Raw genomic sequence first — 15,849 nt, forward strand, 5'->3', positions numbered from 1 at the left:
CTACACAATCATATTAAAAAGCAATATGTTTTTATAAAGTGGCTGTCTGTATTAATATCTAGATAATTTATAAATTTAATTTCCTATTTGATCTCAGAGTTATTTAGAATGGTGCTTCTTAATTTCCAAGAGATAGTAAATAGTAAGTAAAGCATTTTGAGGAATGTAATGAGGTGATGGGGAATCAAAGTTATTTAATTTTGACTTAATCATGGACAAATCTTGGTTTACATGGGATGAAAGATAGTAAGGTAACAGTTTGCAAAATGGAGAAGCATAGCAAAATATCCAAATTAACTGGTGATTTGGGATTAAGCTATTAAAGGAAATATGATAAATCTGTAAAAGGTAAAAAGAAAAAAAAGATTTGTTACAACTAGGAATATATACAATGTGGATGGAGTAAAGCCAACTACGTCAGTTAACACAATAAACATAGATAGTCCAAATTTCCCTGTGATAAGGGAAAAAACTTGTCAGATTAAGTTAAAAACAAATCTAGTTTTAAAATAAATGATGGGCAAAGTTATACCAGAGAGTGAGAGAGAGGATACACAGTCAGCCCTCTGTATGCATCGGTTCTGCATAGATAGATTCAACCAACACTGGATCGAAAATACTTGAGAAAAAAATAATTGAGCCTGTACTGATCATGTCAAGACTTTTTTCTTTGTCGTTATTCCCTAAATAGTATAGTATAGCAATTATTTACATAGTACTTACATTGTATTAGGTATTATAAGTAATCCAGAGATGATTTAGGGGTGTCCAAGGAAGGGAATACTGGCATGGGTTCTTAATTTCTGTTTCTGGTTGGGCCAGTAAAGCCCCTTTCCCCATTCCCCTTTTCCACTTGTCACTAGAGACAGAAACTAAAATCTGATGAGTTTGCGTCCTTTGTAGGGACATGGATGCAGCTGGAAACCATCATTCTTAGCAAACTATCACAAGAAGAGAAAACCAAACACCGCATGTTCTCACTCATAGGTGGGAACTTAACAATGAGTTCACTTGGACTCGGGAAGGGGAACATCACACACTGGGGCCTATCATGGGGAGGGGGGAGAGGGGAGGGATTGCACTGGGGAGTTATACCTGATATAAATGATGAATTGATGGATGCTGACGAGTTGATGGGTGCAGCACACCAACATGGCACAAGTATACATATGTAACAAACCTGCACGTTATGCACATGTACCCTAGAACTTAAAGTATAATAAAATAAATAAATAAATAAATAATAAAATAAAATAAAATAAAATAAAAAAATAAAATCTATGGCTTCAAGCTGCTAAAAGCCTAAAACAAAACAAAACGGACAATAACAAAATAAGGTGGGTCAGACAAGCATGAAGTATATACAGTGGTGTGCTGACAAACTGGCTCTCAAAAAAAGCAAAAACAAATTTTTATTTGTAATGTTTGCCAATGTCTATGGTGTAAATACATAGTTGATTTTACGCTACCAACATGACATTGCTAACATGGAAGAGATGTTGGCTCTTTTGTGCTGTGGGCTGGCTCATCAACATGGCAGGTTTTTACTGCAATGAGATGGAAGAGCCACCTTTTGCCTTAGGGCATGGCAAAAAGGAACTGTTGCCTCACACAATATTCATCATTTATTGGGGGAATATTGATTTGCCAAGTCTCTGGCTTTTACCTGGAGTGCTGGAAGCAATAGAATTCTTGCAAGCAATTGTGATTGAAGGCATGAAACTTTAATACAGTGGCAAAGATACAGGCTGTGAAGTCACTACCACTCTGCGCAAGGCTCTGTCAGAGGGCATGCTTTTCTGTGGGTGTTCTAAACCATTATATGTGCGTTGTTAGGCAGTTACCAAGAATTTACAACTGAGGATCAAAAATATGCCTTCCCTGGGCTAAGCCTTTGTGTAAATATTCGATTTTACATTCCAGAGATGGACTACAGAATAGATCTCCTTTTTGCACATGCTACCCTCTCTTTTTGAGGAGCCCTAACCAGCACTCTATAAGTCCTTTTTCTAGAAAGCTGTTTTCTCTACACATCTCTCTGGATGCCTTCACATCTACTCTGGGCCACCATGTTCTTCCAGGTGGTATAGCTTTCTCCTTTATCTGAAACTACCAGGGAACAGTTTTAAGATAAGAAAAACAGTTTTGAGATCCAATTATTTTCAGTTCTCTAGATAGAAAATTTCAGTTCTACAAGTAGTGTTTTTTCACTAAATAATTTAAAACACGCTATTAGAAATATGTGTATTAAAGTGAAAAATCAGATATTTTTCATGTAAAATGATTTGACTGCACTCTTCAAAGTGCTAAGAAAGGATAGACTTATTCACCCCTCAAGTTTCCACTTAGATCTGTATAGTCAATAAGGCTTTTTTATTTAAGAAATGACTTTTCGTTCTTTATTTCACAAGCAGAACATTCTCATTTCAGAAAAATCAGAAAACCAAAAGAACTTTAAAAAGAAGAAAAAAAGCCCTCAATTTCACCAGAGATACACTACGAATAGCCTTGATAATTAACCCTTAATGTGTATCCTTTGAAATATCTTATACATTTATATGGAGATAATGCATGTCTCTATATAACATATGGCAACAAAATTTGAGTCATGTCATATATCTATTGCTATCTTGAAATCTGTTCTTTTCACTTAATGTGTTATAAATATTTTCCCATATTACTAAATACGTTACTACCCCTTTTCAATAGCTATATAATACTCAGATAACACTTACTATGTGCCAGGACGGCCTGCCAGGCTTTATACATATACAATCCAGCAAGATGGGTACTATTATTATTCAAAATTTTTATAGGTGATAGAATAGGACAAGGAACGTTAAGGAAAGGAAAGTTAAGTGGTCCAAAGTCACAAATCTGTTGAGAAACACAGCGGAGATTCAGACCTAGGTAGTTTGGGGCCAGAATCCATGCTATTAACTGCTAAACTGTAGTGTAAGTCACTGTATAGGTCTCTATAATTTATTTAATTAATCTCCTATTTTAGAATAATTTGTTTCCTTCTTGTTGCAAAGAGTTAACATGAAATTCATGTAGTAAAGATTTGAAAACATTCTTGATTCTTCCTGTTTCCCAAGGTGAAACTGCATTAAACTTTCAAAATAGAGGATTTTAAAAAATCCCAAAATGCCCCTCTGAGTGGTCAATCCAATGCACACTCCTGCTGAAAGTGATGAGAGTACTTCTTTCCTGTGTGTCACTCTAAATATTTTCATTTGTGTTTTGTTTTTGTAATCTGATAAGCAAAGAATGGAATCTCATGTTTAAAATTTTACCTCTTAAAATTATCAGTATGTGGGGGAGAAGGACCCTTTTTCAAAAACTTCTTATTGTTTTTTTCCTAATTAAGGTCTAAATTCTCACTGGGTTTATTTGTGAAGCACTTAGAAGTGGTCCTGGCACATAGAGTACTATCTAAGTGTGTGTTAAACAAATGTGGATTTTCTCACTGTTGATGACTGTTTGTAATCAAGGTGGACTTTACCACCAAGAAGCCTGAGAAGCCAAAAACTGGAAAACAATTCAGAAAATTCAGGTGGCCTGTTGAAGAGGAACTGAAAAGTCATGGATTACCAGTTTTAATAGATTATGGTCAGAGCATCTAGTTCACAGAATCTCTATTCTTTAGCATTTATACTTATTTTATGGACAGATACATGTATATGATAGCTTTTGGTAAACATTCAAGGGGTATATTCTCTTCTATATATAATATAAAGAGAATATGCATAATATAAACCTTTGGAACACATTCATATAAATACAACTGAACTTGTTAATTGGATTATTCAGATAACCTGTATTCTTGCTTATTAGTTATCTGCTGGATCTATAATATTCTAAAATAAATAGATGATTTCTACAAATAAAAATTTGTTTTGATTTTTGTTTTTTGAGAGCTGGTTTATCAGCACACCACTGATTCTTGTGACAAAGAGGAAGAGCAAAAGAGCTAGCAGAAAATCACAGTGCCTCTTTAGGCTAAAAAGCAAGCCATATGGCCAAGGATGACAAGGGGGTAGGGACACGTGCTCCATCTGCAGGAGGCACTGCAAGTCATGTGACAAAATGGGGCCAGGGAAAATTGTTCTGAACAATACTACAGTCTACCTCACTGTTTGAATAATTGTAATTGACCAAACCCTAAGTCAAGACGTGGTATGACAAGAGTGTTTTAGTGATTTATGTATGTATATTTTAACTTTATTCTTACTATAAAAATATCATTGGGCCAGGTACAGTGGCTCACACCTGTTATCCCAGCCCTTTGGAGGGCTGAAGCAGGCAGATCACAAGGTCAGGAGTTCAAGACCAGCATGACCAATATGGTGAAACCTCGTCTCTACTAAAAATACAAAAATTAGCTGGGTGTGGTGGCACACAACTGTAGTCCCAGCTTCTCAGGAGGCTGAGGCAGGAGAATCGCTTGAACCTGGGAGGCGGAGGTTGCAGTGAGCTGAGATCGTACCACTGCACTCCAGCCTGGGCGAGAGAGCAAGACTCCATCTCAAAAATAAATAAATAAAAGTAACATTGGTTGAGTATCTCTTATCCAAAATGATTAGGACCAGTAGTGTTTCAGATTTTGAGTTTTGCAGATTCTGGTATATTTACATTTTACTTACCAGTGGAGGATCACTAATCCAAAAATCTAAAATCTGAAGTGCTCTAAAATTCCCAACTTTTTGAGTGCTGACAAGACGCTCAAAGGAAATGTTCATTGAAATGTTTCAGATTTTGGATTTTCAAAACAGGGATATTCAACCTGTACTACTTATTGAATTTTAACAATATGCTAGACATTGTGCAGAACTTTATAAACATGATTTCATGTAATCCTCGTGGTAGTCCTATGATGTAGGTTCTGTTATCATCCCCATGTTGCAGTTGAGGAAACTGAAACTTAATATTTTAGATTGGGTTCCCTGGACACAGACTCTTGAGAGATGGTTAGTTGTTGAGTGCTCTTGGTAGATTCACCTGGAAGTGAGGAAGCCAGGATTGAACTGAGGCTGAAGCTAACCTGCAATGACCTCAACCAGTCCAACTAGAAGTTCTAGATCTGGGATGGTTCTTCAGGGTTGTCCCAAAATTGAAGCAAGGGGGCCCCAGCCATTCACTTGCCATGGGACATCACCAGAAGGGGATGTAGCTTTGAGTAAGGCAGTTAGTTCCCTGTGGCCAAGAGCAATTCCTAGTGTAATCTATCAACAGCTGATATTCCCTGTAGCTGGGAGAAGGATGCATAGTCTTTGAAAGAATATTCTGGGTAGAGCACCACAGTATTCACTACAGTTAGGTAATAGGTCCATGATCACACAACTAGTGAAATGCCAGCATTGAAACTCAAGTCCATCTGACTTTGAAGTCTATCCTATTAACTCCAATGCCATGTTGGTCCCCATTGCTCTGTCTGGCTCAGTTGCTACTATCTGATGGAATAATGGCGTGTCTGATACATTTTTTTATGGTTCAAAGAATGAAACAGTATGTTTAGACTTATATTGTTATTATAAAGGAGGCAAATGTCACTATGCATTAGCTTTTGGTGTGAATTTTTCTGTGCTTGGCCATGCAAATCTAACAGTGAAGAATGGGAGAGGGGATTCTATGTAATAGCGTGTTGGAATAAAAGCAGAGTCCTCCTCCTTTCTACCCTCCACACAGCTCATAGAGTCAGGTTCACAATAAAAATGGTGAGATTTGTTTAGTGTATGAGCGATGTGCTGGCTTAGGCAGAGGAATCTGCATCCTTAGTGATGTGCTCCGTCACTTATCCTTCAAGGTAACCTTTGCCTGCTGAAGGGTCAGCTCATTGCCCAGAGATTGCCCCGCTCTCCCTAGGTCAGAGGCAGGGGTAGCAACTGTCACTAACTAGCTGGACACTAGTTAAAGTGGTAAGGACAGATTTTAATGCATCAAAAAGACAGATTTTAATCAGTATACTGTTGCAACAGGGAAAAGAGTACATCATGAACTGAACTCAACTTCGATTTGTACAGAGGTAACTGGGCACTTTACCAGAGGAATGAGGGAATAGGAAAGGGATTGGGCAGGGGCTCAGAGTCACAGAAGTGAAAAAATTCCAAAAATGAGAAAGGAGAAAATTGGTCTGTATGAAATCCATCTGGGTTTGCTAACGTGTGCTTATTGAAGTTAGACCCCTACCCCCTCACAGAGACTGACAGATAGAGTCCCTTTCTTCAGGTGTTCAATGGAACAACATCAAATTCTTTGGGCAGCCTTGGATTTTCTCAGGCAGGTACTTTAAGGGAGGCTGGGGTCATCTTAGCAATTCAGCCTTGAGCTGTTAGAAACTGTGTTAGTGTTTCTTCAAGTCTTTATAAGCCAAGGTTGAGGCCTAGGTGAGAAGAGGGCTCAGAGGACCCTGGCTATAACTTGGTCAAGGATAGAATCTTCCTTCCTTCCTTCCTTTCTTTTTTTTTGAAGCAGTTTCATTCTTGTTGCCCAGGCTGGAGTGCAATGGTGCAATCTCAGCTCACTGCAACTTCCGCCTCTCAGGTTCAAGTGAGTCTCAAGCCTAGGCCTACTGAGTAGCTGGAATTACAGGCGCCCACCACCACACCTGGATAATTTTTTGTATTTTTAGTAGAGACAAGGTTTCACCATGTTGGCCAGGCTGATCTTGAACCCCTGGCCTCAAATGATCCGCTTGTCTCTGCCTCCCAAAGTGCTAGGATTACAAGCATGAGCCACCGCAGCCGGCCTTGAATCTTTCTTACAACCAATTAACAATAAGCAGCAGTTTAATGGAGCAAATCCCTACCCATAAGATTCCTCCGATACCAGCCTTGCCCAAAGCCAAGAGCCTCACCATACTCCACTGATGGCATATCTCACATACAATCACATACATACGCATACACATTCTTACACACTTATACACTCATAAACTCACATTCTTACCCACATACACATAGACTTTCACACACTCACATGCATATGCACACTCATACACACACCTTTTGTCCCTATACTGTGTGCTTCCATTCCCAGGCCCAGCTACTCTTTTGCAAATCATAGCCTGTTCACTGCCCCAGCTCTTTGCTGGGCTTAGAGATAAGTTGACGTCTCCAGACCAGCTGGTCTTGGAGGACTCCTGTCCATCTGACTGTAGTGAACTGGGGTTGGGATATATCCAGGATCTTCCAGCACCAGAGAAACCAGAGAAGGGATCCATTCTTGCAGGCACTAAAGGTGCAGGCAGGAGGAATAGACATTTTTCCTAGAAGGGGAATCAGACCCCTTGGGCAGCTCAGCTTGATGGTTCCCCAAGTACCAGTCACTCTGTGAGGTCTCCTTCCTTTACTTCATTCCCACTTCACCCAATTTCTGCCCAAGATCTTAGGCCAGTAGTTGAAAAAGTTGGCAGTGGACCTGAATTCAAAGCTTTTTCCCTTCTCCATAAGATTCTTCTCTTAGTCAGGGGACTTTTTCAAATTCACCAGAAAACTTCATGCAGGAAAAAAGTTGAACGTTTCACAGGTTAACTAGTCATGCTGTAATGTACATACTATCTGGCTGCTAAGCATAATCAGACCCCCTCATAATCAATCATAGTCATCCACTCACCTTCTCTGGTTGTACATGCTGTCACCATGGATTAAACAATTAAACAATTGTTTTGGCATGTGAGGGCGAGAGAATTCTCTTTTTTTGGGAGGCTAGAGCAAAGAGCGTGAGTTTGCCATCACATGAGGGTTTGTGTTCCAGCTGTTCCGTAAGTGAATGGTGAAACCTTCACTCAGGGGTATCCTCTTGGCACCTCTGCAAAATGGCAGGGAGGTGATTGGGATTGCATTGAAAGCACCCATCAGAGTTTCTGGCTCATAAGAAATGAGCAATGTATTAGAATTATTGGAATTTCTTTTTAATTGTGCCATGTCAGTAATGTACTGAGTAACCGGCAATGAGTAATCACTGAGTAATGTGACTCAGAGATCAGTATTTCATTAGAAAAACTGTTTTTCTCCTGGGCAGCCTTCCCTCAAAGTCCCACTACATCAATGGTCACTTTTTTCCTGAGTGTTGTGTTTACCTTTGAACCTGGGAAGGAGCGGGAGTGGGCTTTGGCTCCTGGGCCCAGCGGTGTTGCGGTGCCTGAATGGCATGCACTGTGAAACAGCACCAGAAGGTGCCCCACGCCCAGGGAGGCAGCTGGGTCGTTTTCTGGGCCATCAAGCTGCCGGTGCTTGTTTGCCGCCTCATCTGTTTTGTACCAACTCTTCGAGTGACCCTCTTTGACCCATTCTGAGCCTGTAACTTCAGATCCCAGACAGCCAGAAAGCTTCTTTTCATTTGTCCCAGTTTATCTCTATCCAATATTCGTGGTGAATTGAGGGGAAAAGGCCAGGTGAAGAATGTTTACAGTGGGAAATGGAAAGAAGACACTGTCTTCTGCCTGAGCATGCGCAGCAGCTTGGGCAAGTGAGGCGCTGGGCGGGATGGATTGAATTGCTTTACCCATTTGCTGAGAGTGAGAAGTAGGTCCTGAAACGTCCTCCACAGTCTCTCCCAGGGTAAGTGCCTGATCTCTCCTTCCTGGGGAGGCAGGGGGAGCCCGGGTCAGGGTGGAAGCTGAGAGTGAAAACCACACAAGGAGGGAAGGAGGAGGCAGAGTTCTTTGTTCCTCTCCTTCAGGCTTGAACAACTTGTAATCTTTCTGGGAGACCTCGCTGATCCTCAGCATACTCCCGGCCGAGAACAACTTGACGAGATGAGGGCTTCAGCTGCGTCATTTTTCCCCTCTCACTCACCTTCAGATCGTGACACCTTTTCAGTAACCTAGAAAACGAATATCCAAGACATCTGAATGTCACTGCTTAGGCATTATAAACAGCTTTAGAACTGTACCTTTCTCCCTTAAATGACTGCTTGTACCGCCAAAGATGCCGTAATGAAAACACGTACTACATATTTGCATCTTCATTGTTCTGGTCATAAATTTCCAGCACTGCTCTGTGGTCCTGAATACAGAACATCTTTGTTAGCACAGAGTAGGAATTTAAATGCATCTGGGAAAAAAAAATCAGTCAATAATAATGTTCTTCTACGTCAGATGGAGCTTATAAATGTGATCAAAATACCATCCTATAAAAACAATGTGCATGTAAATCCTTACAATAAGAGCACTTTCTACTGACAGTCTTCCAGGATTTTTCATTGTCTCCTCAATTTCTATAAGTGGACAAAGCTTAAGAGAATGATTTCTAGATCTTTATCTTATAGTGCAATTTTTTATCAAATACCAGAACAATCAACAGCCAGGTGGAAGGCATTCTTGGGACTGAACATAAACACAAAGAGGAAATTGGAAATGAATTAATTTTTGCAGTTCACTTATTGCTTTGTCATATAAAATCCTGGGACTAAATCGGACCAGAACTCTTTGTCTACTACTAGGAATAATTGATTTTCTAAATATACAGCAGCACCTGGTCAAAAAATCTTTATGGGTATCAAGTCTGACTTATACAGACACAATTAATTGCAAGGTTGGAATACAAGATGCCAGGCAGCTTTGCTTCTGTGTAACCAAGTCAATTTTGCTTCTGTACTGAAACATCTAAGTGTGGTTACTAAACATAGGTTATAATAAAAAGAGGAAGAAAACTATGGTAGTCCAGCAAACTTTTACTCATTCAGGAAAAAAAAAGATATGAGTTCTAAAGTAACAATGACAAAAATTTTTTCTTTAAAATATGTATCTCATGTTATTGCCTGCTCTTCCAAATGAGACCTTTTTTCCCTCTTTTATCCCTTGGGCTCCTGGAAATATTAATAGTTATTGAGGAGAAACTTTTACTCCAAATAGTGTTGTAGCTGAGACCCAATCATAAAGAATTTTGCAGCCGTAGGCTCACTTTGAGCTTTATCTTAGCTGTGTTGGTCTTGCCTCTTGGAGCCTGAATACACAGAGCCAAGTACAGGTGATCAAAAATGTTCTCCAACAGACCATGTTCCAGGAATCTGTCCTGCGAATGCCCCCAGTCAGCAGGTGTTTGTGTGAGCAAGAATGAAGAAAGCAAATAAGAGTTAACAGCTGGTCAGGCGCGGTGGTTCACACCTGTAATCCCAGCACTTTGGGAGGTCGAGATGGGCGGATCACCTGAGGTCAGGAGTTCGAGACCAGCCTGGCCAACATGAAGAAACCCCATCTCTACTAAAAATACAAAAATTCACTCGGTGTGGTGGTGCACTGCTGAAATCCCAGCTATTCGGGAGGCTGAGGCAGGAGAATTGCTTGAACCTGGGAGGCAGAGATTGCAGTGAGCCAACATCGCACAACTGCACTTCAGCCTGGGTGAGAGAGTGAGACTCTGTCTCAAAAAAAAGAAAAAAAAAAAGAGTTAACAGTCAGCAATCATCATGCATTGTGCACCAGTAGGGTAGTAGGGTTCTGGGCTTTAGATATAGTATCTTATGCAATGCCCACAAAACCCAAGAATAGTACTCTTCCTCTCATTTTATGGATGAGGTAAAACTATGTATAAAGGGTTGAGCAGCCAGTAACTGGTGGCATTTCTGAATTCAGAATTATTCCTTTAACTAGCAGGAGCTTTCACATTGATTAATGCATTCAACCCTCACCATAACCCAACTACAAAGTATTACTATTCTTTCTACCTTTTCCATTGGAGTAATTCAGGTAACTTTCTCAAGGTCACACTTAGTAGGGGACAGAGCGAGAATCTGCAACCTTTCAAAGCCTATGTTCTTTCTACCATCCCACATTGCCTCAACCAAGCATTTGGTGTGCGTATTTTTAGACAGTCAGTGTCCAACTTTGTATTTAAAAGACAAATATAAGAGAAAAGCATTCATGGCACCAAGAGATATAATTTTAAGGTTCTGTCCTTTTACAGAAAGGAAAGGGTAGATGAATCATTGTGTTGGCAAGGAGAATAGGCTTTAGTTTACAAAGAAGGCAGTGCAGGAAAGGGAGTCTGTCTCTGTACCTGAGGTACGGAAGGGTAGACCCAGACTGCTAGGAGGGGAAGGAATTTGTATCAAGTACAGTGATACTTGATATAAATTCCTGCTAGCAATAGAAAACTCCAGAACAGTGACTTACATAGGAGTTAATTGTTCTCGCATAACAAGAAAGCTAGTGGTGAAGGTTTCAGGTGCTGGCTCAGCTGCTCAAAGATGCCGTCAGAACCCGGCTCCTTCCCCTCCCATCCCTCCACCCATACCCTATTGGCCTTCTCTTGTGAGCCAGAAGACATCACATCCATCCTAAAGTCAGGAACTATAGGGGAGAGGCTGCATCAATCACAGTGGTTCCATATCAGCAGAAACACAAAAGCTTTCCTAGACCCCTTCAGTCCCCAGCAGACTTCCACCTAGGTCTCATCCATCAGGATTGTGTACCACGGCCACCCCAGCAGACGAGGAGGCTGGAACAGCAAGTACCTACCTGGACACCTTGCCAACCCAGCAGAACTGCCTCCTCATATGGATGGGGTGGTGTGGGAAGAAAGAAAGAGAGTAAGCCTTGGTGTAGGAGGCTAGTGTGGAAAGGACACAAATGTGCTAGAGCAGCAGAGCTGTACTTGGGAGAAGGAAGAGGACGTGGATGAGGCGGGAGTGGAAGGTCGTCCTGCCCTTTGAATTTGTGATTATATTTAAGTGATCACAGAGGATCACACCAATATCTACCCCTTCCTTCATCCTGTTATTGACTGTCTTCATTCTTTCTGCCCTAATCCCAGACCAATAGCCCTTGGTGCTAAGTAACGTTGATAAGAATTAGATCATCTGACTCACTGTTTTGTTTTGCTTTTTCAGTCCTTAGCAAATAATATGTATTCAATAAATGATTGCTTAGTTAATCAGTGAAGGAGATGAAGAAATTCTAGGTTGATATTGGCTGGTGAGGGCCTTTGACTGCTGTGGCCAGAAGTGTTCACTGCTTCCAAGGAGAAACTACTCAGGAGCCCAGGGAGTTTGGACACCGGAATCTACCCGTACAAATGCCAGCAAAAAGGTCTAACCTCAGATGAGGAATCTGAGGAGGTTGATGACTGTCCAGTTTTGAGTCTCACTGAAAACACCTGTGTGGCCTTGTTGCTGCTTCCTGTGATTACAGCTTCATGGCTTCCTTCTTTGTCTTTGCAGAGCCAGCTCTCCCAGGCGCTGAACGGACTGTCAGACAGGGCCAAAGAAGCCAAGGAGTTTCTGGTACAACTCCGCAACATGGTTCAGCAGATCCAGGTACGGGTGTTACCTGGGACACAAGGAAACCCGTGGGTTAATATGTAACTGTGTGGCGGGAGAGTTTCCTTCTCCTCTTTGACTTTTATGTGTTGTGGGAAAATTCCTACTTTGTTGTTGTTGTTGTTCTTTACATACAAACACACGTAGAGATCAGCTTCAAAGATACCCCTTCTTAAGGTAGTTACTTTTTGCCAATAACCCGGAAACACAGCCTGATTTTCCAACTGGTTCCTGTCTTCCACACTGAGGTCCTAATTCTCTACTACTGAATATTCAGAAAGAGGCCTATTTATTTGTAAATTCAGGATCCTTATTGCTGAGTTTGTAAAGCCCTGTAGGTTTCCAAAACACCTTGTAATAATTGTATCATTTAATGGTAACAGGTCACAGTTTTCTCTTCTTTTCTTCCTTCATTTCCTTCCTGCCTTCCTTTGTTTTCTTTTTCATTCCTCCCTTGCTCCTTCCTCTTTTTTCTTCCTCCCTGCCTTTCTTTCTTCTTTTCTTCTTTCCTGACACACAATAATGCTTCTCCTCTGCTTAGACATTTAAATATTTTTCAACCATGATCCCCTGGCAACTCTAAGAGCTCATAAATTTAAGAGCTCATAAATTCTCCACTATAGCTGAAGGAGAAAAACTATAGACTGTATGAGACAGTAAAATAATGACCCTGTGTACTGTTTAGCATTCTTATGTTTTGAGGTTTGCCTCACAGAAATAACCTCAGCTCTGGCCTCCAGTAAGTTGACTAAGTTCATATTTAACCATGTCAAGGCAGAAATGGATTTTTAAATGTAAGCCACCCTTTCAAAGAATTACACACTGATTTCTTTGCCCTTTTTTGGCACACATGCCCCTGTTAAACTTTTGATTCCCTAACAGCCTAGCAATTTTGTATACTTCCTTCTGTTTTCCAAAGCAATAGAGTTTATCAATCAGTTCTTTCTTTACTCTGCTGGCATAAAATGTGCAGCCCCAGGCTTGCCTCTGCCCGGGCCTCTTCATCAGAGCAAAGCTTTCTTTCTGCTCTAAATCAGTAACAGAGCTTACAAGGGGAAGGTTTCCCCTCACCCCACCCTCCAATGTTACCCTTCATGTGGCACAGAGGGCTCTTAAATGATGTTTTCCAAGGGCCTTCTCTGAGAGTTCAAAAACAATTGCCGTGAAAGCCAAAATTTAGCATTGCTCAAGCAGTTACTAACACATTCTTTACACGAAGACCTTGCATTTGAAAACAATTACTAAATGCCTACCAGTTGATTATTATATAAAGAGACACAGTTCTTTATGACTTTGGTAATAAATTAAAATTTGTGCCTTAAATAAATTAAAATTGTGCCTTCCTTGCCAGCCCCCAAAAGTTTACAGTTTCCTCAACTGGGTGGTGCTTTTTAAGTACTACTAATGTATATGTGAGTATTTAGCTTTCATTTACTGTAAATTACTTTTTTTTCAGATCATGGTTTAAGAATCACAATTGCATATGTTACTCATTGAAAGGCTTATCCTTAATAACAGAGTGTAACTCACTGAAAGAATTGCTTGAAATAGATGTTTATGGCATGTATAGATTTAAATCAAATAAAAATGTTATATCCAGCATTTAATTTAAACATCAAAGGGAAGCTATAATTCATTTAGCATGAAGTTGCCTTTCCCCTGCAAGGTGTTGGGTCATATCTGATTTTTATGGCAGGGTGATCCCTGTTACACACATTGATTGTTTTTGTCTGCCTACTATTTGCTTTCCTTAATGAAAGGGGCAAGTACTTTTACCCGTTACTCTTGTATCTTATAAACTTCTGTTCTCATTGGATTATTGTTAACATTGAAGACCAGTGCCATCCTTTTTCTTCTTTATTCCTTTGAATTTAATGATTTCTCATGCCTCAGTAATGCCCCACTCCCTCCTCATTGCCTTTTTGAATGCCAGCTTCCACCATACATAGCTGGACATATGTGGCCTTCAAAAGCATTCATCCACAACTCTGTAAACTAAAGCTTTGTTTTACTTAATATAATTCAAATTGTGGAGATGATTTCCTTTTGATAAATTCAAGCAATAAATATTTATCCTTTTAATCTAAATTTAAAGCAAAACATGACCAGTGTAGAATAAAGTTTATCCAGTTATTTTTTAAAAATTTCCAAATGTGCATTGTGGACAGAGTTCCTTTTCATTCCCTTCAGCAGGATGGGGGAGCTCTGTTTTCTCTGGCAGCCTGAGGCACCCAGCACCTTGCAGTTGAGAAATGTGCTCTATTACACAGGAGAACAGTGTGGAGTTTGAAGCCTGTCTGGTGGCCCAATGCGATGCCCTCATCGATGCCCTCAATAGAAGAAAAGCCCAGCTGCTGGCCCGCGTCAACAAGGAGCATGAGCACAAGCTGAAGGTAAGTACTGCATCATGGGAAGAGCATAAAGCCAACAAGCCAGGCTCCCGGGAGGCATGATGGACAGGCTGGGAGAATTCCTTCCCATAGACAGGAGGAGAGGATGCCCACAGCCTTGGGGAGCCAGTGGTCTGGCCAGAAAGGAGCAGATACATCCCTCCCTTCACTACCTACTCCTTCATTTACCCAAATAATGTTTGTTGAGTGACTTTTCTCAGCCAGGAACTGCTGTGGACATAGGAATAATAAATAAATCAAAATTCTTGCCTTTATGCAACTTACATTCTATCAGGAGGGATAAATAATAAATAAGTGTCTTCCTCCATTTTATGTTGGTATAACAGAATCCCACAGACTGGGTGATTATAAATAATTGAATTATATTTAGCTCTTGGTTCTGGAGGCTGGGAAGTCCAAAAGCATGGTGTTGGCTTCTGGTGAGGGCCTTCATGCTGCATCATCCCATAGCATAAGGCAGAAGGACAGACGAGCATGGGAAACAAGAGAATAAGGGTCAAACTTCAACCTTTTAGTGGGAGCCCACTCCCATGATAATTAACCCTCTCCCAAGATAATAGCATTCATCCATTCATGAAGGCAGGGACCTCATGTCCTAATCACTCCTTAAAGGCTCCACCTCTTAATACTTTTATAATGGCAATTAAATTTCAACATGGGTTTTGGAGGATATATTCAAACCGTAGCAATAAGTAGGTAAAATGTGGAGTAAATTAGCCAAAAAATGCTAAGAAAAATTTTAAAAGTAGGGTAAGAGGATAGTGAGTACTGGGGATGGGGGTGGAAATTTTAAATAGAGTGGCCATATAGAGGCAAAAACGTACTTTTGAATTGAGAAATAGAATCTGTACTTTCTAGAAAATCAACATGATTTGTCTTAACTTCTCAAGTGAACTTTACAGTTGGAAGCTGCACAGAATTTTGTCATGACATGGTGGAATCAATTGGCTATAAGAATGGGACCCTAGGGGCCGGGTGCGGTGGCTCAAGCCTGTAATCCCAGCACTTTGAGAGGCCGAGACGGGTGGATCACGAGGTCAGGAGATCGAGAACATGCTGGCTAACATGGTGAAACCCCGTCTCTACTAAAAAATACAAAAAACTAGCTGGGCGAGGTGGCAGGCGCCTGTAGTCCCAGCTTACTCGGGAGGCTGAGGCAGGAGAATGGCGTAAACCC

At 40.7% G+C, this 15,849-nt stretch overlaps 1 protein-coding gene across 2 annotated transcripts in view; it reads left to right on the top strand.

Moving 5' to 3' along the window:
- The window catches only part of TRIM9 (tripartite motif containing 9), a 120,019-nt gene that overhangs the window by 57,483 nt on the left and 46,687 nt on the right, over nt 1–15,849 (top strand). For both annotated transcript variants that reach the window (XM_011956876.1, XM_011956875.1), the window contains exons 2-3: nt 12,163–12,258; nt 14,532–14,654. In XM_011956876.1, coding sequence (XP_011812266.1) covers nt 12,163–12,258; nt 14,532–14,654 — 219 coding nt within the window. The remainder of the gene's footprint in view (nt 1–12,162; nt 12,259–14,531; nt 14,655–15,849) is intronic.

This window comes from Colobus angolensis, unplaced genomic scaffold (assembly GCF_000951035.1).
Source record: "Colobus angolensis palliatus isolate OR3802 unplaced genomic scaffold, Cang.pa_1.0 Scaffold428, whole genome shotgun sequence".
In the NCBI taxonomy this organism is placed as follows: Eukaryota; Metazoa; Chordata; class Mammalia; order Primates; family Cercopithecidae; genus Colobus; species Colobus angolensis.